General features: G+C 39.5%; 1 protein-coding gene across 1 annotated transcript in view; it reads right to left on the bottom strand.

The window, feature by feature from the left end:
• Txlng (taxilin gamma) overlaps nucleotides 1-26,197 on the bottom strand; it is a 52,933-nt gene extending 26,736 nt beyond the window's left edge. The window contains exons 1-2 of the mRNA XM_057759059.1: nucleotides 26,064-26,197; nucleotides 1,358-1,661 (exon numbers count right to left, since the gene is read on the bottom strand). Of these exons, the coding sequence (XP_057615042.1) occupies nucleotides 1,358-1,661; nucleotides 26,064-26,165 (406 nt within the window). The 5' untranslated portion in view covers nucleotides 26,166-26,197. The remainder of the gene's footprint in view (nucleotides 1-1,357; nucleotides 1,662-26,063) is intronic.
• Nucleotides 26,198-26,677: the final 480 nt, after the last annotated feature.

The following is a 26,677-nucleotide window of genomic DNA, read 5'->3' as shown; positions in this document are numbered from 1 at the left end:
AACACCTTTAATCCCAGGTGAGTTCAAGGCCAGCATAGTCTACTTAGTGATTTCAGGTCAGTCAGGGCTCTAAAAGAAGACCCTGTCTCAAAACAAAAAACAAGCCTTTGAAAATTAGACCCGACAGCCGGGCAGTGGTGGCGCACGCCTTTAATCCCAGCACTCGGGAGGCAGAGGCAGACGGATCTCTGTGAGTTCCAGGCCAGCCTGGTCTACAAGAACTAGTTCCAGGACAGGCTCCAAAGCCACAGAGAAACCCTGTCTCGAAAAACCAAAATTAATTAATTAGTTAATTAAAAAAAGCTGAGGGTTGAGACTCAAAGGAGATTTCAGTTTTCTTCATGAGATTCAGCACATCACAAAATGGTGATCTAGCACAGTGGTAGAGTCCTCGCCTAGCATGAATGAGGTCACAGGTTCAATCCTCGCTGTGAGGGAGAATGACACAACATACAACACACAGTTTAATGGTATGGCCAGGCATGCATGCCTTGATGAACTTGAGAGCTAAGTCAAGAGGATCAGAAGTTAAAAGGTCAGCTTCAGTTACATAAGAAGTTTGAGGTTGGCTAGGTGGTGGTGGTATGTACCTTTAATCCCAGCACACAGGTGGCAGAGGCAGGTGGATCTCAAAGTTCGAGGCCAGCCTGGTCTACAGAGTGAGTTCCAGGATGGGCTACACATAGAAACTCTGTCTTGGGAGGAAAAAAAACAAAACAAAACAAAACAAAAAAACCAAAAAGAATTTTGAAGTCACCCTGAACTATAGAAGACCTTGTCTCAAAAAAAAAAAAAAAGATATAAAAATTAAGCATAATCACATGCTTGATCTGAAATACAAGCTATATAGAAGAAAAAAAGTTTTGAAACTTGGTGAGCTCATTTTCTGCAGTACAGTTAACATACTATCTATAAAATTTTATGTCCAATCTTTGATCAGCCTAATAAAGATGCAAATAAGTCAATTGTCATTCTGTCGTCAAAATGTTTTTAGAATTCTTGATTATATAGAGAGAACTAAGCTTCCTATTGTTCTTTCCACCTCCTGTACATAGAGCTACAGCAGACAAGCTGACTCACCTGAGCAACAGGTGTTTATTTTAAATTCATATACTCTGTGTGTGTGCGTGCGTGTATGTGTGTAGAGGGAGAGAGGGGGAGAGAGTGCATGCACACAGGCATGCCACAGAAGAAATGTGTAGCAATCCTGCTCTCCTTCGACAAAGTGGGTCCCGGGGATCAGACTCATGTTCCCAGGCTTAGCAGCAAGTACTTTTACGCACTGAGCCATTTCACAATGTGAATAAAATGAGCACTAGATGAAAACAACATTGAACTATTGACTAGAGTTTATTACCTAAGGTCTTCTCTTTGTTTTTGCTGCACTCTGAATCTTGCTGACCATCAGGAGGACCTGTTCGAGCTTCTTGTCCAGGAATTTCTTCTCTTGATTCCTGTGCACAGAATGCTGAGCTCACCAAATTCCTGTTCTTTGTTATAAAGTCACTGCCTTCATCTCCTTCCAGTGAATGTGTCTTAGTTGTGCCACCACAACTGGACTCTTCGTGTTGAAGAATATCATTTGCTTGAGAGTTACACAACATGTCTGCTTTCACTCCTAACCCACAAATTCCAGCTTCTTCCATTGTACCAATCTCAAACTAGAGGGAAGGGGAGAAAAGATAGAGTTAAATGTAATCAATTATCTATAACCAATGGCATGCCATAGCTTGACAGCTTTTTTACTTAGTGACTTGTGAATGTAAATAAGGTAGCTTTTAAGCTTCACTGAGACATGATCTAAACTGTTAAACATAAGGTTATTAAAGTTAAAACAGAGATGGGGTATAGCTCTGCAGTAGCAGTACTTTGCTTCACGAGCCCCTGGGTCTCATCCAGAGCACTTCCAAAAGATAAAGCTAAAACAAAGCATAACTATATGCTACCAAAGGAGGCAAAAATGCCAGTTAGTAATAAATTTAAACTTATTTCCCTATAAAAAAATTCACTATTTAAAATAATTACTATCTTTTAAACAGTAAATTGTCCCAAGTTGATGAACGTTATCTATCCTGCTGTTATCTTAAAAGATGACGGTACAGTTAGCTAGCTAGGTGGCTATCTACCAAAAACTAACTCCCAAAGTACCCAGTGGTAGGTACCAAGGGACAAGTGCCAGCACCCAGTAGAAGCACACTCCATTTCCCAGCCCCTTGACAGCTAAGTGAAACTCCTATTTCAGTCAAGGCTGTGACTGTCACTTCAGCAACAAGATTTTGTTCTCAGAAGGTAGCTGAGGCTATGACTGTGTCATTTCAGCAACCAGATTTTTATCCACAGAAGGACATGTTCTTTGTCCTCCATCTCCATCTCTTTCCCACTCTGCTTGAATACAGAGGTCACCAAGGTGCTATAAGATGGCAGGGCCAGACGACAAAAGCAGCCTGGCCCAAATTCCATATATATACAGGAAAGATACTCCATCTGCAAAGAAAACACAAATTAGACTATTGGGTGAGTAAGTAATAAACTTCTCTCATGTTATACCATAGAAATTGAGACTGGTATGTTAAAAGGCTCTCCCTATCACGAATATAGAAGGCATGCATACAAAAACAAACCAGAAAAGCATTTACTATGGTTTTCTTCTCCCTTGAATCATTATTTTTTACCTTATTTTATTTTGTAATATTTTTGTTCAAGACAGGGTCTTGCTATACATAGCTCAGATTGGCCTAGAACTTGATATTCTTCTGCCTCCTGGCTGCCTGAATTTTGAGATTATAGGTAAGTATCACCACACTGGGCTAACTCTATTTACTTGTCTTCTCTTTATCCTATTTGTTAATATTATTTGGTCACATGATATCTCACAACTGTAAACTCTACATTTCCCTTCTGGTTGAAAAGAGGGTTTTTTTTTCCTATCTGAAAACAACTGAGATACAAGGTATCTAATACAGTTCTCTTACAAGAAGAGAAAAGATACTTTGAAAAATTAATGGAATTAGGAGTGTGGCTCAGTGGAAGGATGATTGATTACCTAACATGTGCATGGCCCTGGGTTTAAAAACCAGCAGCAAAAAAGAAAACAAACAACTATAACAAAACCAACAATACTTTTTTCAAATTATGGCCGCTCAGCTTGGTAGTTCACACCTATAATCCCAGCACTTAAAATGTTACAGCAGAAGCAGACCTGGGAAGAATTTGAGGGAAGGAAAAAAATAGTCAAAATATATTGGACATAAAATTTGTTTTTTTTTTAAGATTTTATTTATTTATTATATATACAACATTCTGCCTCCATGTATGCCTGCAGGTCAGAAGAGGGCGCCAGATCTCATTACAGATGGTTGTGAGCCACCATGTGGTTGCTGGGAATTGAACTCAGGTCCTCTGGAAAAACAGTCAATGCTCTTAACCACTGAGCCATCTCCCGAGCCACCTAAAATTTGTTTTAAATGAAAAAAAAAGTAAAAACAAATAAAAGGTTAAAACAGGAAGACTGAAGAAAATTCAAGACCAGCCTGAAAAGTATAATGAGTTCTGGACCAGTCCAAGCTACAAAGTAAAACCCTGGCTCAAAACAAAACACCATTAATGGGAGTCAGACACTTAGGAAAATTTTGAGCCTGAGCAAAGATGATAAAAACAACTAATGATAGAGCAGGAATCTGATTTTTAAGTCTTTTAATATACTTATTTATTTTGGTGTGTGCATGCATGTAAGCATGCCATAATATATATGTCAAGTTATTAGAGGACAACTTGTAGGAGTTGGTTCTCTCCTTCCACCTCTGGGTCCCAGGGATTGAACTTTTGTTTTCAGGCTTGGTGGCAATTGCCTTAACCCACTAAACCACCTGTTGTTTCCAATTGTGACATACTAGGGCTGGAGAGAGAGCTCAGTGGTTAAAGTGTATACTTTTCTTCTGAAGGACCTAAGTTTGGTTCCCAGCAGCCCATACCTGTCTATGACTCTAGCTTCAGAGAGATCCATCATCTCCAGCCTATAGGAACAGTGTCCACACATACACATAGCTATACACACATTTATATACATAATTAAAATAAAATATTTCAAACTGCAACATATCCAACTGAAGAGCTAAAAATAATTGAAGAATCAAGGTAGAAGGGAATAAAGATATTAAGGCAATGAATATCTATCTTTCATAATCTAGGATTGATATAAATAAATTACTATACAATTGATATAAATCAATGCTTTGGGGAGGTTATTTGCATCTTTTTAAGACAGGGTCATGAGTAGTCCAAGCCTAGAATTGAAAGTTTCTCCAAAAAAATGACTTTGTGAACTCCAGATACCATGTACCAAGTGCTAAAATTATAGGCCAGTGACACTGTGCTTTCTGGAGAACAAATTGGCACTGCAATTCTTTGGCAATATGGATAGCTTCTAACCCACTTAATTCCACTACTAGGATTTCACCCAAGTGTTACATAGGTGCACTGAAAGGCCAAATATGCTTAAAGCAGCACTACTTGGAACAGTTCTAAAACAAAATCAATTCAACAGAATTGACCAAGTGCAGTATGTTGAGACTATTGAGTAATGAGAATGAACTACTGCAAATACAACAGCACGGCTTTCATAGACCTAACATTAAGAGGAAGGCATCACAGAATACTTAACTGAAGGAAACAATTTATATATAAAAAGAAGATAGGTAAATAGATTGTACTAGAAATGAGGCACTGGTTGGGCTTCTAGAACATTTGGGTATAAAGATGTGATAACACGGATGTTGTCCTCTTAAAAATTTATTAAATCCAAGCATTCATAATCTGTGTACTTCTCTGAATACAGACAAATATTACTTCAAAGTTTGTTAAAAAATTATACAAGGGGCCGGGCGGTGGTGGCGCACGCCTTTAATCCCAGCACTCGGGAGGCAGAGGCAGGCGGATCTCTGTGAGTTCGAGACCAGCCTGGTCTACAAGAGCTAGTTCCAGGACAGGCTCCAAAACCACAGAAAAACCCTGTCTCAAAAAACCAAAAAAAAAAAAAAATTATACAAGGATGCTGGGTATGGTGGTACTTGCTTTTAATACCAATACACTGGAGACTGCAGCTGTGAGTTCAAAACAAGCCTGGTTTACATGAGTTACATGGTAAGACCTGGCTTTGATAAATAAATAAATGACAAAAATTTTTTAAATGATTTTTAATGCCTTGTATACTATACTAGTTTTAAAACTAGCCAGGCAGTGGTGGTATACGCCTTTAATCCAGTATTCAGGAGAGAGGCACACAGATCTCTGAGTTCAAGGCCAGCCTGATCTACTGAGTTCTAGGACAGGCTCCAAAGCTAGAGTAATCCTGTCTTGAAAAAAAAAAACTAAACACACACACACACGTTGCAATTTAGGGGCTAGAGATATAGCTCAATAGTAGGATGCCTAAGACCAAGAGTTCAATCTCTAGTAAAGAAAATACATACAAATTACAATTTACATACATACTACTTATTTATTTTATTTCTATTGAGTCAGAGTCTCACTACGTAGCCTGTCCTGGAACTTACTATGTACAGGTTGGCCTTGAACTCACAGATTAAAGATGTGTGCTACCATGCTCAGTTTACTTAAAGAGTTATAAGGAACAAAACAAATATTTATTCCTAAAGTAATAAAAATCAGTTCCTATGAAAAGCAGCTACAATATTGAAGGAGGCAGGAATCTGAGTTTGAGAAGCAGCTAGTGAGTACCAGGGTTGAGATGTAGCACTGGATCCAGGGTTCACAGCAGCAAGGCCATGATGCAGGATACAAGTGCCTCCAGAGGAAGTAAAGGGAGAAATGTGTACCTATGAACAGACAGGCTGACATAGCTTCCTTGCACCACAGAATACAACTGGTTGAAGAGGAAGAGGTGCACAGTGCTCAGGAGCAAAAGCTCTGAGAAAGCAGAGAAAGTTGCTGAGAGTGAGAGAAATTTGAAGGGATGTGGGATGTCCTTCTGTATATATGTTGCTTTTATTGATTAATGAATAAAGCTGTTTTGGCCAATGGCTTAGCAGTGCAAAGCCAGGCGGGAAATATGAACAGAGATATATAGAGTAGGTGAAATCAGAAAGATGCCATGTAGCTGCACAAGAAGCAAGAGGTAATAAAACACAAGCCTTGTGGTAAAATACAAAATCATAGAAATGGGTTGATTTAAGACATAAGAGCTAGCTAGAAATATGCCTGAGCTGTTGGCCAAACAGTGTTGTAATTAATATAGTTTCTGTGTGATTGATTACTCAGGTCTGGGTGGCAGGGAAATAAGCAAGCAGTCTCCATTTACAGAATGTATTGAACACCATACCCTAAATGATAAAGATGGAACTTTAGAGAAGTTCAAAGAAGTAAGACCTTGAGTCAGAGGTTTGCTCTGAGAAGTCCCTATCTTTTTGCTAACTCCTCTATCTCCTCCCAGAGATTACAACTGAGTAGAGACTGAGTTTCTATGGGAACAACACAATTCAAAGTGCCTTTAAAAGAAAGCTGTGATATTATAATTATTTTTTTAATCTGTTACAGGTAGGCAAGGTAGTCTTTTGTCACTTTAAGAAACCTTGAGTCGGGGCTGGAGAGATGGCTCAGCGGTTAAGAGCATTGCCTGCTCTTCCAAAGGTCCTGAGTTCAATTCCCAGCAACCACATGGTGGCTCACAACCATCTCTAATAAGGTCTGGTGCCCTCTTCTGGCCTGCAGGCATACACACAGATAGACTATTGTATACATAACAAATAAATATTTAAAAAAAAAAAAGAAAAAAAAGAAACCTTGAGTCCAGTGTGATTGTGGTGGTGTGTATATCATCTCAGTATTAGGAAAGTGGAGGTAGAAGGACAAGAATTCAAGGCCATCCTGGGCTATAAGAGATGCTTTTTTGTTTTTGTTTTTTTGACACAGGCTTTTCCTATGTAGCAGCTCTGGCTGTCTTGGAAATCACTCTGTAGACCAAAATGGCCTCGCACTCAGAGATCTGCCTGCCTCTGCCTCCTGAATGCTGGGATTAAAAGCCTACACCACCATGTCCAGCAAGAGATGCTTTCTTAAAGACCAAAAGCAAACAAACAGCAACAATAACAGAAATTCTTTGTACTTTTTAGCTATTAGCCTTTCATCTTCCACACTAACTCCAGGCCTAGGTAACTTTCCCTATACACTTTCTCTATATATTTTTGTCTATTTTGAATGTTTTCTACAAATGGAATTCAAGTCTGTAGCCCTTCCTGACTTCTTTCACTTAACATGTATTCTATGCTGCAGTACCTATTAGTAATTCACTCCTAATGATTGAATATTACTTCACTGCAGACACAAACCACATTTTATTTATCAATTTGCTAACTGACGGGTATTTAAATTATTTTCAATTTTTGGTTATTATGACCAATTCTGCTATAGAAACTAATGTATGTTTTTGTGAACATGCACTTACTGCAGAGTATATAACCAGAAAAGCTGCTAGATCCATAGCCATCCCACTTAACCTTTTGAGGAACTGAACTGTTTCCCCAAGCCCACTGTAACATTTGAGTTCACCAGCCATGCATAAGGTTTCTAATGCCTCCACATACTTGCCAAGGCTCATGATCTGTCTTTTTAATTGTGCCCATCAAGAGTGCTGTGATAGTAACCAACTATGATTTGGGTTTGCACTTTTCTGAGGATTGAATATGTTTGGTATCTATCTTCTGCTTATTAGGCATTTGTATACCTTCTTTGGAAAAAAAAATTTATTCATATATTTTGCCCATTTTGTAATCTAGTTACTTGTTACTTTAACTAGATATAAATCCCTTATCAGATATAACTGGTAAACATTTTTACCCATTTCTGATTTTTTTATTGCCTCAATTTGGAGAAAAGGCACAATTTTGCCTATTTCAAAATGTCAAAGAGATTGAATTAAAAATTATTTCTGGGCCGGTGTGAAATAATCAGAAGCTTCCCAAAGTTCAATCCTCAGGTCCCATATAGAAGGAAAGGACTGAGTCCTGAAAGAGTTGTCCACACATTTTCTATGCCCACACACAGAAACACTAAAATAAATAGAACTAATTAAAAAATTTCTAAGTTGTTCCTGTCTGATGTAGTGGTACAAATCTGTAATCCCAGCACACAGAAGGCAAAGGCAGAAGGATTGCTACAAATCCTAGGCCAAGTTGGTCTATAAAGCAGGGTCTAGGTTAGTCTGGTCTACAGAGAAAGGCCTTATCTCAAAACCTTGGAAACTAAATTAATACATAAATTTAAGTTATACTGAAAGGTTGGGGAGATGGCTCAGTGGGTAAAAAGGTCTTGCTCAAAACATGAGGACCTAAGGTAGAAACCCAGCAGCCATGTAAAAAAGCCAGGCATGGACACACCAGTAATTCCCAAGCTGTGGAGAGTGGAGACGGGAGAATCACTGGGGCTAGCTGGCCGCCAGTTTTATCTGCAGGTTGAGTAAGAAACCCCATCTCAAAGGAATAGATGGCAGATGATTGAAACAACAGAACATATCAGTCACCAGGCAGTGGTGGCATACACCTTTAATCCCAGCACTCTGGGGGTAGGCACACAGAGGCAGGTGGATCTCTGTGAGCTCAAGGCCTGTCTGGTCTACAGAGTGAGTTCCAGGACAGCCAGGGCTATACAGAGAAACCCTGTCATGAAAAAAGAAAGACAAAAACAAAAAAGAACAACTCTGTCCTCTGGTCTACACACACACACACATTCCTACTTAAAAAAATCTGCCTGTAATTTCAGCTTTGGGGAGGGAGAAACACAAGAATCGTAGGACCTTGAGTGATTGAGGAAGACAACCAACACTGGCCTCTTGCCTCAGCACATGCATGTACGCAAACGTGCACATATGTGTATATATATATAAAACACACAAAACATTATTGCTGTTTTCAGATTAATAGTATATAGTTACACTTAGCATATATGGAAAAGACAATTTAAAAATTTAAGAAAAGCAGTGTATAGTATCACACACCTATAATCTAAGAGAAGACAGATCTCTAGGAGTTTGAGGTTAGCATGGTCTACACAGCAAGTCCCAGGCCAGCCCAGGTGACATGGTGAGACCTGTCTCAAAACATAAAATAATATAAAATGACTGAAGAAAGACCAAAAAAGACCCAGCAAAGATAGCTCAGAAAGTAAAAAGTGCTTGTTGCACAAGCCTCACAACCTGAATGCTATCTCTGAACCCACATAAAACCACAAGTAGAAAAAGAACTCCACAAAATTATCTTCCGACCTTCCACACACCATGACACATTCACATGCACATACACAAACACAATAATACAAATAAGGACTTTTTTTAAATGCCAAAAACAATCACCCAACTCAAAATTGCCAGTGGCATTCAGTATAAAGATGGTACACAGTGCACCATCACATCTCATGTTTTCCTTCTAATTTTATGCTGTGGTCGTTTGAATGTAATTGGCCCCCATAATCTCTCAGGAAGTGGCACTATTGTTAAGTGTGACTTTGTTGGAGTCGGTATGGCCTTGTTGGAGGAAGTATGTCACTGTAGGGGTGGTTTTGAGGTTTCCTATGCTCAGGATACCACCCACTGTCTCAGTTGACTTCCTGTTACCTGCAAGATATAGGACTTTCAGCTACTTCTCCAGCATCATGTCTACCTGTACGCCATCTTGCTCCCTACCATGATGATAATGGACTAAATCTCTGAAACTGTAAGCAAACCACCCCAAATAAATGTTTTCATTTATAAAAGTTGCCATGGTTATGGTGTCTCTTCACAGCAACAGAAAACCTAAGACACGGTCATTCCCTATGTATTTAAAACTTTCCATTTTTCAATTGTTTTCAGTTTTTTTGAGGCAGGGTTTCTCTGTGTAGTCTCGTCCTGGAACTTGCCCTGTAGACCAGGCCTCGGATTCAAAGATCTACCTGCCTCTGCCTCCCAAGTGCTAGGATTAAAGGTGTGTGCCACCACTACTCACTAATTTTTCAATATTTGTAACTATTTCTACCTCTGAATATCAAAGGAAGTGCCATTATTACTGTTTTATCTTTAAACAAGGCAAGATTACTTACTTCTCCCTTCTCTCCTATTAACTACTTTTGATGCAGTAGTATTATAGAATTTTTCATATTTGTTAATGAAAGGCTTACTTTGGCTCTATAAAAACTTTCTGGTTTTAAATAAGCCTAGTTCCAGCTAAGGTTGAAGTCAACAAATATCACTAAAACAGAAAATCTATTTTTCTACTCTCCATTTTTACTAGTGTACTTCAAGTTCTATACTGGACTATTTGTTAAATATAAAGCAAAGTTTTAGGCCAATATGTGAATGATTTTCCAGTCCTTGTTTCTTCAAGTGTATTCTGCATAATGTAGTCAATAAAATGCCTTACTCTGGAAGCTGGGATGTAGCTAAATTTGTATAAAGCCCTGGGTTCAGTTACCAGCAGCATTTTACTTTTTTTTATTTTTTTTTTATTTTTTAAAGATTTATTATATATACAGTGTTCAGCCTCCATGTATGCCTACAGACCAGAAGAGGGCACCAGATCTCATTACAGATGGTTGTGAGCCACCATGTGTTTGCTGGGAATTGAACTCAGGACCTCCAGAAGAGCAGTCAGTACTCTTAACCTCTGAGCCATTTCTCCAGCCCACCAGCAGCATTTTAAACCTGGCATGATGGTGCAGTGCATGCCTACAACTCAACACTTTGGAGGTGAAGGCAGGATAATCAGAATTTCAAAGTCAATCTTAGATACATAAGAGCCTATCTTTAAAATAAAACAAAAAAGAAACTTGCTTTATTACTATTTCATAAGCATTCTAAGGTATATTTTCTTTCACACTATCTGGAGCAGCTAACACAGTGACTACTATAGCCAGGGACCATAACAAGCACTTCCTATTATTAACTAACTTCATTTACACAAGGTCACGATGAAAGTTTTATCACTTTCTTGCACAGATAAACAAATTGTGGCATGGCAAAGTGTATGATCAAAGGTCACTGTATATTGCAGGGCGAAGATTTGAACCCTAGTAATTTAAGGTTCTTAATCCATGCTGGTAACCTAAACAACTGACTGCTTTATAATTATCCTCTATCTACTTCTATACAAACATCTCTGTACAGTGTCCTAGCCATCCTACCACAGTCTACGTATAAACAAGGAAAAATTGGTCATGGTGGCACACATTTGTAATGTCAGCACTTGCGAGGCCAAGGCAGGAGGATCAAAAGGATCAACATCATCTAGCATGGCTATACAAAGAGTCCCTGACTCTAAACAAACAAAAAGCAACAATAATAGTATTTTTAAAAAAAAAAATCAAACAGCAGGTATGAAACAGCTTAGTGGTAAGAGCACTTGCTTAGCATGTGCCAGGACCTAGGTTTAAATTCTAATACCAAAATTTAAAAAATCCAAAAAACAGTACACGTACATACATACATGCATGCGCGCGCGCACACACACACATATTTTTTGACACAGGGTTTCTCTGTGTAGCTCTGGCTGTCCTGGAACTTGTTCTATAGACTAGGTTGGCCTCTAACTCAGAGAGATCCACCTGCCTCTGCCTCCTGAGTGCTGGGATTAAAAGCATGCACCACCACTCAGCATGCCCTATATTTTATATGCGCACTATTTGTGTGCTCATGAATGAATATATATATATATATATGCACAATAAAATGGTTATTATTTTTATTTTTGCACAACATTATAGTATACACCTATAATCAACCACTTGCGAGGCTTAAGCAGGCCAACTGTAACAAGTTTGAGGTCAATCAGGTCTACGTATTATATAGCAAGATCCTATCTCAAAATACCAGGGAAAGGCTGGTAAGATCAGGTAAAGACGCTTGCCATCAAGTGACAACCAGAGTTTAATTTCCTGAATCCACAAGGTAGAAGAACCAATTCTCCCAAGTTTTCTGACCTCCATTTGTGTTCCATGGCATATGCTCATCTACATACATGAACACATAAGAAATTAATAAATGTTAAAAACAAACAAAACATCTAGATATGGTAGTTTATACCTATAATCCCAGCATTTGGGAGGTTGAGGAAGCAAACTCTTTGAGTCCGAGTAGCCCAGACTGCATTACAGAGTTAATTCCCAGCTACTCAGAACTGTATACTGAGACATCTGTCTCAAAAAAATTAGAGGGCGCCGGGCGGTGGTGGCGCACACCTTTAATCCCAGCACTCGGGAGGCAGAGGCAGGCGGATCTCTGTGAGTTCGAGACCAGCCTGGTCTACAAGAGCTAGTTCCAGGACAGGCTCCAAAACCACAGAGAAACCCTGTCTCGAAAAACCAAAAAAAAAAAAAAAAAAAAAAAAAAATTAGAGGGCTGGAAAGATGGCTTAGCAGTTAAGAGCACTGGCTGCTCTTCCAGAGGTCCCAAGTTCCATTCTCTGCACCCACATGAAGGCTCACAACCACCTACAACTCTAATTTTAGGGAATCCACCAGCCTCTACATGTGTACCTGTCTTCCTCAGAGCCAAACAAACATACCACTATATCCCAGAAGAAAAAAAAAACTACCCAAATACTAGTAAAAATAAAATAAGTGTATAATTCAACTCATTGTCTCCATTTGGGGAGCAGGGTCTCACTATGCAGCCCTTTCGGGCCTTGAATTCACAGAGATCAACCAGCCTCTGCTTCCTGAGTACTGGTATTACAGCTATGTATGCACCACCACACCCAGCCTCAATGTTTCCTTAAACAGTGGCATGTTTTTCTGTGTTGGGACGGAAGAACCAAATGAAATGAAAAGGTTTTTACCTTTAACAGAGCAAATGATAATTACTGTGTACTAGTACATATTAGATTTTGGTATATATATATAATTTTTATGTGAATTTTTGTTTGTTTTGGCAGCTTTTGTCTTTTGAGACAAGGTTACACTATATATCCCAGACTGGCCTTAAATTTGTTGCAATCCTCTTGCCTCAGGTTTCAACATGTTGGGATTTCTATCATGCACCACCATACCTGGCTTAGGCCTAGATTCAGAAGAACAAATTAGGAACTAGGGAAGTGTTTCAATCAGTAAAGTACCTGCTGCAAGAGTATGAAAACCCAAGTTCAGATCCCCAGCATCCACATAAAAACAAGAACAAGGGTGTGCATCTGTAACCCCAGCATTAGAAGTAAGGGTCTATAGGGAATAGCAGATCTCTAAAAGCTCACTAGCCAGATGGTTTCGTCAAATTGATGAGCTCCAGATTCAATAAGAGACCCTGTCTCAAAAAATAAGATTCAGGCTAGTTATAATAGCACACACCTTTAATCCCAACACTTGGGTGTTTGAGGCCAGCCTGGTCTACAGTGAATTCCAGAACAGCCAGAGCTACAAAGAGAGAAAATATCTCAAAATACATAAATAAGGTTTGGAGAGTTACCACAGACAATATCTATCTGATGTTAACTTCTTCTGGACACACAAAAAAGTGATAAAGTTCTTCATGTCTTTTCAAATCTGTTTTTAAAAAAAGTTCTTCATGTCTCAAAATATAAACTCATGACAGGTGACAATTTCTATTTCAGTCATGAAATACTTATTTGAGAATTTCTAATTATATAACACTATTTTCACATATAGACCACACGAACATTAAAAATGGTGTTACTTCAAAATTGGCAAAGAAAACAAATGATTTGGGACATATCCTAAACCGTATTGGGAGGGAGTGGGATGGGGGAACTAAGGCAAAGTGATACTTTCACACCTGTAGGTAAACCAAAACTGAAACATAAAAAGTGAAAACCACAAACAACAGGAGGTGTGGGTATGTCTGAGTAGAATTAAGTAACTAGATGGTAACAGAAAAATTCAAACTAACCCAAAAGGCACAGGAAGCCCTAATTTTCAAGGGTTTGTGAATAGATATATCACAATTAAAGAACTGAAGATACCCAATAGAGAAAATATTTTTAACCTCACTCATAATAAAAGAAATATGAATACAAATGTTAGCTGGACTGGAGAGATGGCTCAATGGTTCCAAGTACTTGCTGTTCTTGCAGAAGACATGGGTGAGGTTCCCAGCACTTACATGGTGGCTCACAACTAACTTTAATCCAGTTCCAGATGTCTTCTACTGGCCTCCAAGAGTTCCTACAACAAACACATAAACTCACAGAGGCACACACACAAATACACAAAAATAGAGAAAACTTTAAAATGCCAATCAATGGGTCCGCAAGATCTATCAATGGCTAAAAGTACTTGCTGCATAAGCCTAAAAACCTGAGTTCAATCCCTAGAACCCATGGTAAGAGAACCAACTCCCAAAAATTCTCTGATCACCACACATGCATCCATATTCCCACATGCATATGTAATAATATATTCTTTTTTTTCAATTTAAATTCTAAACAGTGGGACAGTGGTGGTACACATATTTAGGCTGAGGCAGGTGGATCTCTGTGAGTTTAAGACCAGCTTGGTCTACAAAGTGAATTCCAGGGCAGTCAGAGCTACACAGAGAAATCAAAACCCTATCTCAAAATGCACCCCCCCCAAAAAAATGCATCATCTTTTACCTACCAATATTTGTTTTTCAAGACAGGGTTTATTTGTGTAGGCCAGGCTATCCTGGAATGCTCTGTAGAGCAGGATGTCCTCAAACTCAGAGGTCTGCTTGCCTCTGGGATTAAAGGTGTTGGCACTGTTACCCAGCTGTTACCTACCAAATTTTAAAGATTAAAAAATAAAACAACACTCCAAAGCCACAGAGAAACCCTGTCTCAAAAATCCAAAAAAAAAAAAAAAACAAGAAACCCCAGTGTGCCTAAATAGGCCAATCATATAATATCAAAAGATTTAAACTAGTAGTTTTGGGGTTTGTATCAACATTTGAATACATATTCACTTTCACCTAGCAATTCTGCTTGATTTACTATCCAGGCATTCTCACTTGAATACAAAAGGTTATTAACCAAACCACTGTTTTGTACACTGAAAATATGGAAACAATCTAAAAACTGACTAAAAAAATAATTACAATCCATACAAAAGAACAACATTATTCAAAATAAGATTTGAGGATCAGTGACATAGCACAGTGGGTAAAGGCACTTGTTGCCAAGCCTAACAACTTGAGTTTGATGGTCCTTCGAACACACGTGGTGGGAGAACCAAGTCTTCTAAGTTGTCCTCTGACCTCCATATGTGTACTGTGGCACACACACACAAACACACACACACAGAGTCACTGACTCTCTCTCACATGCAAAATTACTTTGAATTCGCTTTTTGAAAAAAACCCAGTAAGTCTCCAAAATAATTTGAACAACTTTGCCAAAAAAAAAATTAGGTAGATTTCATACTAGCTCTCCAAGGTTAATCAAATAGAAAAAAATAAATAAATAAGGCAAACTTCCAGTACTGGATGACTACATGAGTGTAAATAACACAAAGAATAAGACATTCTGTAGCATACCTGTAATCCCAGTACTAGGGAGGAGGAGGCGGTAGGTGATTGAGAATTCCAAGAAACTTTTGTTGCTATTAGCTATATCTAATAATATTTACCATATTATAAATTATGCCAGAAAAATTAAAATTAAAGAAAATTCATTTAGAAAGGTAACTGATTTTGTGCCAGCTGTCTACTTCTGTGTTCATATCACCACAAAACTTTATTAGTTTGAAATACTTATGATCTAGTTTTCATAGTTTGGCAATCTGGGTATGGCTTGATGGGGTCCTTGACAGGGTCCAATAGGTTGAAATTATCTCAAGCCTTCCCTGGGAAAGATTCACTTCCTAGCTCACTCTCATGGTTGTTGCTGGGGTTCAATTCTGTATGTGTTATTGCATTGAGGCCTCAGTTCCTCATGAGCTGTTGGCTAAAGGCCTTCTTTGGTTGTCTGCCATATAGGTCTTTCCGTCAGCCTCTTAAAACAAGATAGCTAGCTAGCTTCTTTAGAATGAGCCAAGGAGCACCAATGTAAGGGAAAGACAGAAAGGCAGTCTTGTAATCATACAAATGACATTTCTTCAGTTTCTCACTCTGCCCTCTCTTGACAGTCTTGCTACCTTATAAAGGTTGTTCTCAAATTGCCAAATTGCTGGACTCAAATGATCCTCCTTTAAAATAAAATAAAAAGCAGCTGCTTTTCCAAACTAAAAAAAGAGCAATTTTTCTTTTTTTTGGGGGGGGGGTCATTTTATTGCATTTTATTTGTGTCTCCAGCCAACTTTTTTTTTTTTTTTTTTTGGTTTTTCGAGACAGGGTTTCTCTGTGGTTTTGGAGCCTGTCCTGGAACTAGCTCTTGTAGACCAGGCTAGTCTCGAACTCACAGAGATCTGCCTGCCTCTGCCTCCCAAGTGCTGGGATTAAAGGCGTGCGCCACCACCGCCCGGCCCAACTTTTTTTTTTAAATCTTCAAAAAAATGTGTTAAGCACAAGAGTCAGGCATGGCAATACTTGAAATCTTGGCAGATGGGAGATAAATGTAGGAATATCAGGAGTTTAATAAGGCCATCTTCTGCTATACAGCAAGGTTGACAGTAGCCTGACTTCCGTAAGACTCTCTCAAAATAGGTTGGGAAGACCACCAAGTTACATGGAATATAAACAAGGACTGTTGAGCACAAAAAGCCCAAGTTCTAAATATATCACTCACCTCTGTTTATGTGGCCATAAGGAGGTCAGATTCTCAATTTCCTTACCTGTATGGTGTGAGTATACAATACCTTCCTTCTATTAGTTGTAAAATCACATATAATGAATATACATTCCTATTCCACAGCAGAACTTTTTAAGAGCACTGGTTGCTCTCACAGAGGACCGAGATTTGATTCCTAGCACCCACAAGGCAGCTCATAAATATTAATTCCAGTTACAGGGGTCTGATGCCCACTTCTGGCCTCTGAGAGCACTGGACACATGTACACATAAAATAAATTACTTAATAAGAAAATAAATAAATTAAGCTGGGCATGGTGATGCACACCTTTAATCCCAGCACTCAAGAGGCAAAGGCAAGTGGATCTCTGTGAGTTTGAGGCTGGCCTACATAGTGAGACCCTCCCTCCCAGTAATAATAACTTTTTTTAGAATAAAGGATATATTCTACAAAACATATGTGAGGCTTGTGGGATGGTCCAGTGGGTATAGGCACTTGCCTCAAAGCCTAACAATCTGAGTTAGATGCCTGGAATATTTATAAAAGTGGAGAGAACCAACTCTACAAACTGTCTGTCCTATGATATCCACATTCATGTCATGGCAAAAATTACTTGCACACATACTATATACACACAATAAGTTTTTAAAAAACATATATTAACTTTTTTGTTTGTTTGTTTTTCAAGTCAGGGTTTCGTTTTGTGTAGCTTTGGCTGTCCTGGAACTAGCACTATAGACCAGGCTGACCTTGAACTCGCAGAGATCTGCCTGCCTGTGTGTCACCACTGCCTGGACATACATTTTCACTTTTAACATGGCCTATACTTCAGTCCAATAAATACTTAGAGAAATGTGCTTGTTAACAGAGTGTAGACACTCACCCCTATAATCACAGCACTTGGGAAGCTAAAGCGGGAGTGCCACAAAATTAAGGTCAACCAGGGTACATACTGAGTTTACCGATAGCCTGGGTTACTGTCGGACTCTGTTTCAACAAAAGGGAGAAGGTGCCATGGTAGGGGTCAGAAAAAGTGTTTCTAAACTACTGCCTATCTTTCTCACCATTCTACTTTGACTTTTCAATGAATAAAGAAAATAGATGAAAATATTTAAATGTTACAAGTAATTATTAATCACAGAGGGGATAATAAAGGTTATTTTGTAGAACTTTTGAAAACACAACATAGAAATCAACACTCAAAACAATAAATTTAGCTGGGAAGTGGTGGCATATGCCTCTAATCTCAGCACTTGGGAGCCAGAGGCAGGAAGATCTCTGAGAGTTCGAGGCTAGCCTGGTCTACAGTGAGTTCCAGAACCAAGACTACACAGAAAAACCCTGTCCCAAAACAAACAAACAAAAAACCCAATAAATTCTAGTAAAAATTATTTTGATGGGTCAGGCAGTGGTGGTACACACCTTTAATCCCAACACTCAGGAGGCAGAAGCAGGCGTATCTCTGTGAGTTCGAGGCCAGCTGGTCTACAGAGCAAGTTCCAGGACAGGCTCCAAAGCTACACAGAGGAACTCTGTCTCAAAAAAAAAATTATTTCGACAACATAGTACAACACTGATCATTTCATGTACCTTTCTCACACCTAATAAAATTTAAGTAGTTGCAAGGAGAAACAGAATTTCAACAAGGAAATAAACTGAATCGTTAAAATATACTGTCTCATATATATGTGTGTGTGCGGGTGTGTATGTATGTATATAGGTATATATAGATATAGTCTCATATACACATATATGTGTGCATGTATAAGTATGTATGTATGTGTATAATCCAAGTGTGAGTATATTTTTGTGTTTTATTTTTTGAGACAGGGTCTTACTATGCAGTTCTGGCTGTCCTGGAACTCACTATGTAGACAGGCTGGTCTGCAACTGAGAGATCTGCATGCCTCTGCATACGCCACCACTCCCAGGTCAGTTGTGAGTAGATAGTAAATGCTGTGGGGTAAAAATTAATACTGTCACTGTGGAAATCAATTTGTAGATTATTTGCACCCACCATGTTTATTGCTGCTTTATTCACTATAGCAAAAAACTTGGTATCAACCTAGTAGTGAAGACAACAGATGACTGGAACAAAAACTTGGTATATATAAAAGAATGGAATGCAACCTAGCTCTAAAGAAAAATGAAGTTAAAAAATTTACAGAAAGCACATGGGTCTCTCTGAGTTCAAGGTCAGCCAGAGGTCAGGTCAAGTATTCATAGCAAGTTCCAGGACAGCTAAAGCTATATAGAAACTTTATTTTGAAAAACAAATATCAGAACAGAAATCATGAAAATAAATTAATTTAAAAAGTACATTAAGTTCGCACACTCTCAGAAAGAAAAAAAAAACGTATGTTCTCTCATATGAAGAATGTAGCCAATCATACGTAAATAAATGTACATGAAGAAACAAAAACAAGAAAGGCTAAATATAAAAATGGACTGAATGCAGGTAATGGACATGAGTTAAGAAAGAGGCTATAAAGCTAATTGTTTTTCTAGTTCTAATTCTGTTGGGGGCTTTTTGGTTTTGGTGGTGGATAAGTACACAATTTAGCATGAAGCTCCACAGCTTCTGTTCCAAATGCCTATTCTGATTGTATAGAAGTTCACTTGGAGGGCTGGAGTGATAGCTCAGAGGTTAAGAGCATTGCCTGCTCTTCCAAAGGTCCCGAGTTCAATTCCCAGCAACCACATTGGTGGCTCACAACCATCTGTAATGGGGTCTGGTGCCCTCTTCTGGCCTTCAGGCATATACACAGACAGAATATTGCATATATAATAAATAAATAAATAAATATAAAAAAAAAGAAGTTCACTTGGATTTGGTCATTTTAGTTATTGATTTTTTTCACTTGCAAGATTTTTTAATGATGAAATATATAAAAATTTAAAAATAAAATGAAAGGAAAAATATTTGAACAAAATTCAGTTAAGACAAAATATAAATGAGAATATGAATTGCTAATATTAAAGATTATATATCAAATAAAGAGATTTTTTTTAAAAAGTGATACCACCTACTTTGCAGAGCTCAGATATTAAAATGTATGAACATTCAATATATCTAATAGTATATGAAATCAGTAAATTTTGATCAAATTCTTTCCTTTGAAATTTAACTCTCTGAAAAATATAAAATTCGGTTTTTTTAAATATAAAATTTGAAAACAGGTGGTGGTGGCGCAAGCCTTTAATCCCAGAACTCAGAAGGCAGAGGGAGGTGGATCTCTGTGAGTCTGAGGCCAACCTGATCTAAAAGAGCTAGTTCCAGGACAGCCAGAGCTAAACAGAGAAACCCCTGTCTTGAAAAATCAAAAAAAAAATTAAAAAAATATATAAAATTTGAGTACTACCTACTTGAAAAAAATCTATTTTAATGAATCTTGTAAAGAATCCAAAAGGGGCTGAGAGATATGGGTCCAGTGGTAGAGCATTTAACTAGTATGCAAAGACCCTGTGTTCTATCCCTAGAAATGGAAAAAGGTGACCATACAAAAGCAAATATATATATATTCTATTTCACGTAGATTTTATGTTTCCTACATAAAATTTCTCCAGTCAAGGCTAATAAATGATACACAAAATGACATATAAGCTACCTTCCAGTCAGGTATGGTAGTGTACAACTGCAATCCCAGTATTCTGGCAGCTAAGATTGGGGGATCACAAGTTTGAGAGCAACCTGGAGGGAATACACAGTGGGACCTTGTCTCAAAGCGAAAAAAAAGGGAAGAAAGAAACACAAATGAATATTGCATTCATTATAATATGAAAATGTGAAGATTACTAAAAGGAAGTACTGCCTTTATCTATATGTTCCCATTGTAGCTTCTCCTGTAGACCTAGGTTTTTTAATAGGTCTCCCATTAAAAACATGAAAGCTTAGGGGTCAGAGAAATGGTTCAACAGCTATGAGAACTTGCTGCTCTTGCAGAAAAATCTGTGTTCCGATCTCAGCACCATGTCAGGATTCTCACAACTGCCTGTAACTCCAGCTCCAGAGAATTCAATGCCCTCTACTAGCCCCCACATTCTCATGCACATACCTACACACATGCATACAATTAATAATGTTTTTAATGAAACCTTAGCAATAGCTAAAATAATGTAACTAGATCACTTTACTTATTAATATCTTTGCCAGAAAAGTGAAGTTCAACTTCACAAATGGAGAAAAAAAATCAAAATTAATAAAAATGATTCCTTCCTGAACTATATATACTCATGCCCAACTCTCACTGCTTTACCACAGAGATTCTGGGAAGGGAAGAAAATACAAAGCCTAGAAGGTGGATTACAAAATTAATAGCACCCTAAAAGCAAGAGAATCTGATCTTCCATATATTATTCCTTCTAAATCATATAAAATTTTATATGCCCTACACTACGTCCACTGTCACATCAAGTCATTCCTCACAATAATCCTAATATGGTGTGCACAGCAGCATTCCCACTTTCCGGGCGATGCAACTGAGGCTTGTAGCCTGAGAAATGTGCCCAGGGTTACAAGGTTATTAAGTGGCAGAGAGCCAAGAGTCTTGACTCTAGAACCTATACTATTTACCCACTACTATACTACTTATTACCATAGTATAGATGAAAGGGCACTGGGTTCCAAACTTAGCTTTATCCCTTGGGCAAATCACCTGACCTTACCTAGCAGTGTGTCATCAGTAAATGAGAGCAATGGTAGCTGCCCAACCTTCTCTACAGCATCTGAGTTAATGTATTTGCAAACGTGCTATAAAATGACACGACACTACATAAATGTAAGGTTTTGGTAAGGTGAATCCAAGTATCATATACTTTTTGTCTTTAAAAGGATTTACAGATCTAAAAACAAGTTTAGTAATAGTTAAAAATTGTAAATATTTTTATTTTTACTTTTTTATTTTTTTGATTTTTCGAGACAGGGTTTATGTGTATGTGTGTGGGTATGTGCAGGTGTCCATGGAGGCCCGAGGCATTAGTTTCCTGAAACTGGAGTTATCAGCAGTTGTAAACCACCCGATATGGGTGCTAGGAATTAAACTCTGGTCCTCTCTCTAACAAAAGCAGTTGTGCTCTTAATGGCTGAAGCATCTCTCTTGTCCCAAGTCAAATCATCTTTTAACATTCCCAAAGGCAAAACTTCTGATAAAAACAAAAACACTGAAACATTCAGAAAAGACGAAACTATGGAGACAGTTAATTGACCAGTTTGGTAGCACACTCTAGGCTACACAGTGAGTCCCTGTCTTGCAATAAATACACACATACAGTGACAAGTTGACATAGCATGGTGGCACATGCCTGTAATCTCAGCATTCAGAAGGCTAAGGTAGGAGGATCAGTATATTTGAGGGCAGCCTGGGCTTCACAATGAAATACTATCTCAAAAAACAACACACCAGAAACTGGCAAAATAGTTTAGTGGATAAGGCACTTGCTGCCAACCCAAGTTTGATTCCTAGGCATCCCTGTGGTAAATGTCTTCTGACCACCACACATATAATATGACTGACACACACACCTAAATAAATATCATCCAACTAAAAGAAAAAAAATCAGCTGGGAAGAATGACTAGGTGAAGCACAGGCTACTCTGGATATATGTTATTATATACTTGTCAAAATTTATACATTGTAGAACATCATTGAACCATGTAAACTATGGGCTTAGTCAGTAATAATGTATCTATGTTGCTTGAACAATTGTAACAAATTGTAACACATTGCTGCAACATCTAAATAAGGGGATGGGATATGTGTGAGCAGAAATAGGAGAACTCTACTTTCTGCTCAATTTTTCTGTAAGTTTATAAACCGCTTAAGTGTCTTGATATTTTTTATGATCAACTTTATGAAATAGGAATATGAGTAAACTTAAGAAATGCCTGTAATATTTAATAATGTATACCTAGTTTCTTAGATCAATGATGTATAACAGAACTTTACACAATGATGACAATATCTTGGAGCCAGGTGTAGTGGCTCACACCTGTAATTCCAGTACTAGTAAAATTGAGGCAAAAGGACAACTGCAAATTTGAGGCTACCATGGGCTACATAATGAGTTCCAGGTTAACATAGGATATACAGTAAAACTCTGGCTTTAAAAAACTAAGAAAACAGCCGGGTGGTGGTGGCGCACGCCTTTAATCCCAGCATTCAGGAGGGAGAGAAAGGTGGATCTCTGTGAGTTCAAGACCAGCCTGGTCTGCAAGAGCTAGTTCCAGGACAGGCTCCAAAGCTACAGTGAAACCTTGTTGGGGGGAAGAGAGGGAACCAAAAGAAAAAAAGTAATAAAACAAACAAAAAACCCGGAAACTGCACCATAGCCATATTAATTACTGAAATACTTTTACTGGAATACTTGAAATCTGGCTAGTATAACTGAAAAAGAGAAATTTAAAACTTTATTTAACTTTAACAAATTGTAGTTGGTCCCAGTGGTACAGACTGTAATCTCCACTACTCAATCCCTAGTATTAAAAAAATAAGATAGTAACATGGTTAGTGTCTATAATACCAGCAGTTTTAAGACAATTCCTTAAATGACACGTAGACATATACTGCAATGTTACCTTTAGAATAAGTCACCCCAAGAGCCCACTCAAAGGAATATAGTTATGAAACCATGTTATAATTAACTGAGCAGGTTAAGAGTGACTAGGCACTTGAGTCCAAGAGTTCAAGGCCACCCAGATGAACGTGGCAAGATTCTGTCTCTTTTTTAAAAGTGGGTGTAGTAATGCCACTTGTATAGTACTTGAGAGGTCAGCCACTGCCTCAGAAAAATCAGTGACTGCCGGGCGGTGGTGGCGCACGCCTTTAATCCCAGCACTTGGGAGGCAGAGGCAGGCGGATCTCTGTGAGTTCGAGACCAGCCTGGTCTACAAGAGCTAGTTCCAGGACAGGCTCCAAAGCCACAGAGAAACCCTGTCTTGAAAAACCAAAAAAAAAAAAAAAAAAAGAAAAAAGAAAAATCAGTGACTACGCAGATGATTTGAACCAGGAACCAACAGAGCCCATCTCCAGTTTTCTTCATTTCAGGTCCTATAATATAACCAAATGATAACAAGTCATGTTTTTCAATTCCTCCAGTATTTTAAAAACAACTGAATTTGTGTAATATTATTTCTGATTCCTGAAAAACAAAAGTATAGAGGGTAAGTTAGAAAAAAGGAGTTTTTCTCAGGTTACTAACCTAGAATCAATAAATTGAAGATCATAAGTGAGCAACTAAAAATTAATTTTACAGACACAAGATGTTCATCCAATTTTGAACTGAAAATTCAAAAATAATGTTAATTTCTATTCCATTTTATAGTCAGATAGAAAACAAAAGAAAAGAGGCAGGCGGATCTCTGTGAGTTCGAGACCAGCCTGGTCTACAAGAGCTAGTTCCAGGACAGGCTCCAAAACCACAGAGAAACCCTGTCTCGAAACCCCCCCCCCCCAAAAAAAGAAAAGAAAACAAAAGAAAGATTCCCAGAAAAGCATGAGCAAAGATATACAAAGTAAAAATAAGACAATAAACATATAAGACCATTCATATATCAGCTATTAACCAGCGTTCTGGATTCAGAGAGTCATTACCTCTTATCCTCATAGTTGAAAATACTAGTTGATTAAACCTTACTTCCTAATTCAATGACTTTTTGTCCTTATTCCAGTGGCATAAAAGGGAACTTATGTCCTCAATTGCAGTGGCTTTTTATCAGAGCTCTCCCCTGGGGAACCTATGAAATCAAACACTGAGATTGGCTCCCCACCCTCAGGGAATAAATGTCCAAAGTGACAGTGTTGAATCCCAAAAGAAATGTTGGGCCACAGCTTCTTTTCCAGTCCTTCAAGCAGCAGATCCTTTTTTTATGAGAGGCAGAATAGCATGAAAATACTTGAACTTAGAGAGAAAAGCACCAAAGGCCAGAGTGGTGGCTCACAGCTGTAATCTCAGCACTCAGGAAACCGAGGCAAGAGAAGAGGATTGTCTCAAGTCCAAGACAAGCCTGGGGTACATAGTCAATTGGGGTCAGCCTGCTACAGGGTGAGAATCCATTTTAACCAAAAAAGTGAGGGAGAAAAGGACATGCCCCCAAAAGCCAATTCTTGACATTGCTCAAATGTAAACCAGACCTTTGTTCTCCCTTTTGAAGTTCATGAATCGCATTAGAAAAATATTATTTCGTAACTTCATACAGGAGTGGTTTTTAAGATTAGTCAAATACATAATTAAGTAATATTAAATAGCCCTCAGTGGTCAAGCAGGGTGTCCAACAAGTTGAGCGGTTTCGGTATGTTCTCCTGCAAAGAAAAAGGATGGGATTTCCACCTTTCCAGTACCATACACCCCAGTTCTCAGTTCCTGGGGCCCGAAAGCCCTGTACCCTATTCGTTGTGCAATCGTTGTCAAAACTCCACCCACTGAGCTCCAGAACAAGTGGAATTCTCCCATTCTGAAAGAGATCTCGATTTTCCTGTATCCAGGGAGACACTGAAAACTCCTTGACACGAGTCAAGTAAGGCAAGGGGGAACAAACGGTCCAGCTCTTCTCCTAGATTAAGAAAAGACCAAAACCCAAGCCCAGGAGGCACTCAAGTTTCCACTTAGCAAATTAAAAAGAAAGAAAAGAAAGAGAGGGTAGTAGCAGGAATGAGGAGACTGCTACCAGACGATGATGCTCTTTCCCCAGCATCACCTTCTCATCCTCAGCCTCACACGCAAGGCAAGTCGGTGATGCCCAGAGACCAAGCCCCGGCTGTGGGTCTTGGGAGCCCCGCAGCGTCCCCTGCGTAGCCGCCCGCGCACTGGCGGGGGGAGGTAAAGTTGGGGGGGGAGGGGGGAAGGGGCGAAGCGCAGCCCCAGCTCCCGCGCTGTTATCTTACTGCGCAACAGCCTCAGCTCCGAGGCCGGGGAGCACCCCGCAGCGCGCCCTACGCACCTGCTGGTGGCCGAGAGGGCAATCCTGGACCCCGGGGAGCCTCCCCCACCCCACCCCACCGCCTCCATGGGCAGGGGAGTCCCAGCGCACAGTGACCACACGGGCTGAGAGAACACCTGACGCTCCGGGGCAGCACCGGCCGCACGTGGCTGTCATACCTGAAGCGCCCCAGCCTAGCACCCCTTCGCCCTCCTTGCCCCGGGTCTATCCTGCCCTCCCTCAATCCCCTACCGCCGAGTGCCCCCAAGTCCCAACTGTAGTCCTTTCCCACCCGATCCATTTTAGTCTCACACCCGCACCTGCTCCCAACTATCGTCACCCCTCTGAGGGAAAGGGGCCGGATGTTCGTCCCGCGGCTAAAGGTAAAGGGGGGTAAGTGAAGAGGTAAACCCCGAAAAAGCTAACCCAATCATTCCCGCGACCCAACCCCAACTAAGGCATCCCCTCCACTGACCTTCTGCCTGGGACTGCGTGGCCGCTCTTCCCGTTCGCCCTCAACAGCCTCCTCAGTACCGCCGTCTCTTCCCCGCGCTGCCTCCTCAACCGGAGTCGCCATGAGGTGACGGCAGCAGCCAAACAAGCGGCTGGACCAGGGGCACGGAACCTCGCAGGGGCTTCGGCCCCGCCCCCTTCACACCCCAGCCAATCGCATAGTGAGAGTTCTCCACGTGACCGGAGGAGGTTGGCTCCAGAGAGAAGGCAACTTGATGGGGGTGGGGAACGTCGAATTCTGGGCTGGGCTTCGGTTAGGGCCGAAGGGCAGACAGAGGCCGCTCGAGTCTGCGCGGACAGGAAAAGGGAGTAGACTACAAGATCCAGAAGGCTATGCGGCAACAGCGTTCAGCCAGGGATCTGGATAGGGGCGTCCTGGGGAAAAGTACCCGCTGCTCCGCGTGTACAGCCTACTGGGGCTTGTAGTTTTTGAGGGACAATGTCGCGGTACCGGAAGGTAGTCACTATTAACCTACAAGAAAAGTTTTAAAATACTCCAGAGTTTGAGAAAGAATAGAACCAGAGACATTTTTTTGTGTTTCTGCTTTTGTTGCTCTTCTTTAGAAATGATTTGTG

The sequence above is a fragment of the Chionomys nivalis genome, chromosome X (genome assembly GCF_950005125.1).
Source record: "Chionomys nivalis chromosome X, mChiNiv1.1, whole genome shotgun sequence".
NCBI lineage: Eukaryota > Metazoa > Chordata > Mammalia > Rodentia > Cricetidae > Chionomys > Chionomys nivalis.
This window is presented reverse-complemented; position numbering and strand designations above follow the sequence as displayed.